We start from the raw sequence: 2102 nt of genomic DNA on the forward strand, positions 1-2102 counted from the left end.
AGAGCATTTGTGATACTTTGATCCCTGCCCGTTTCCCTCTCCCAGCAGGAAGGTGCCAAGGCACTTTGTGTCCTCTTGGCCCTAGTAGGTGCTTTCAAGTGGTAACCGGCTTGCAAGATTGCAAATGTTAGGCTGTCCAGAACAATTTTTTCAGCTAGGTGTTGGAAGGGCACCGCCACAGAGGTGCTAGGGGACATTACTCAGACATCAGCTGCAAGGGACCCTTGGTGCATGTTTAGAAGAGTTTGCGGTACTTCTTTCAGTATTTCTAATGCATGTGAATGCTGTTCTCGCCCCTAGGTGCAAAGCGTGTTCTAGAGCTGGACCAATACAGGGGAGACGAAGGACGAGTACTTTTCCGTAAGACCTTTGGCCACAATGCTGACTATTCACTGGGCGAAGCACTCTGGGCCTGCTCTAATCTCTTCAGTGATGTCCGAGTCAGACTGAGCCACAAAAGGATCATGCTCTTCACCAACGAGGATGACCCTCATGCCAATGACAGCGCTAAAGCCAAGCTGGCCAGGACCAGAGCTGGTGATCTGAGAGACACAGGTCATTATTTTCCCCTTTAATTTCAGGCAGAATAAAAGTGATGTATCCTTGCAGCAGATATTAACTGCATTGCAAGTTTGTGATGGAAAAAGAATGTAAAATCACCAGAAGTGGGGAATCTTTCTGAAGCTTTCTAAATTAGAAATTTGGTATCTAATCTAAATTAGAAAATCTGTTATCCAGTCTGGTATCCAACAACTAACACTTATTTTCTAGGATCTCTTTTTATACTCTGATAGCATAAATCAGGACTTGAGAGGGCTGTGGAAAACAAACTCTACTTTATTTCATCGTTCCACCATTTTCCAGGAAGGGAATAATAACGCTAAGTTAACATAAAAGGAAAATTACTTTAATGGCTCCATTTTGAATTAGCTGAAGAACAGCAACCTGAGCTCGGAGACTAGAGAGCAAATGCTTCATTAGTTCAATTATGCAGCTGAGATAACCAGTGTTTCTGGAGTTCAGCAGATGTGTTGGATCAAGAAGCTGTGAGGCTTCCTTAATCCATTAGCCCTTATAACTGGGAAAGGGGAATTTCCGAACTCATTACTTCCCTCTATGCCTGAGGTAAGATTATGTTTTATAGGAGCTTGTCAGAGCTGTTTCATACACAACGTTGTCCAGATTCTTAATTAGGGAGGAAACATTTCCTGTGCTGTGTTGTTTTGACTGAAGTTGAAGAATGTCTTTTGCCTCTTTCCGTAGAAACTTCCACATCTGCTGCAGATGACAATTTGGAGCTTATTCTTGCTTAAATTCTTTGTTCAGATAGAGAAATCTGAAAGTGCTGAGAAACATGCCGATGTAAGAAAAAAGCAGTTTCTGTGATCCTCCTCCTATCTCTTACTCTGTTTCTAGGTATCATCCTGGACTTGATGCACTTGAAGAAGCCTGGAGGGTTCGATATCTCTTTGTTCTACAGGGATATCATAAACATAGCAGAGGATGAGGACCTTGGGATCCAACCTGAGGAGTCAAGGAAACTGGAAGATCTCATGAAGAAAGTACGAGCAAAGGAGACAAAGAAACGGACTTTAGTCAGGTTTGTGCCTAGTTACGATATTTCATTCAGTGGAGGCACCTGACGTTATCTTTAGACTGCATCTCACCTTCCTCTTCTGGAATGATTGGTCTATAAAGGCGTCAATGCATACATCCCTCAATCTTAATTCCTTGGTCCAAGATTGCTGTTTCTTCCATAGCTTCCAAGGATATTTGTCCTTGGTGGATGAGAAGAGTAGAGAGTGAAGCTAGGCTTCCTTTTTTTCCTGTGTGTGACATCTCCTGTATTGAGCTTGGCCAGAAATGATCGTTTTTCAAAAAATGACATCATTGCCAAGTAAAATACTTACCAAAAATCTGCAACATGTAAAATGGTTAGTTTATAGTGAAATCTGATTGAAATTAGGCTTTTCTTACTAGTGTTAACTTAGAAAAATTCCATCTTGATGCGACTGGTAGGTATTTTGGCCTATTATTAAATAGTCATATGTGGCCAGTCTGTCTAGGCACTTGGTGTGGATTCACAGAGCCTTGATATTTCT

The 2102-nt window shown here is 41.8% G+C and overlaps 1 protein-coding gene across 1 annotated transcript in view; it reads left to right on the plus strand.

The window, feature by feature from the left end:
* Positions 1–2102, plus strand: part of XRCC6 (X-ray repair complementing defective repair in Chinese hamster cells 6) — a 13031-nt gene that overhangs the window by 2571 nt on the left and 8358 nt on the right. The window contains exons 4-5 of the mRNA XM_009321975.1: positions 301–555; positions 1417–1600. Of these exons, the coding sequence (XP_009320250.1) occupies positions 301–555; positions 1417–1600 (439 nt within the window). The remainder of the gene's footprint in view (positions 1–300; positions 556–1416; positions 1601–2102) is intronic.

The sequence above is a fragment of the Pygoscelis adeliae genome, unplaced genomic scaffold, assembly GCF_000699105.1.
Source record: "Pygoscelis adeliae isolate BGI_AS28 unplaced genomic scaffold, ASM69910v1 Scaffold60, whole genome shotgun sequence".
NCBI lineage: Eukaryota > Metazoa > Chordata > Aves > Sphenisciformes > Spheniscidae > Pygoscelis > Pygoscelis adeliae.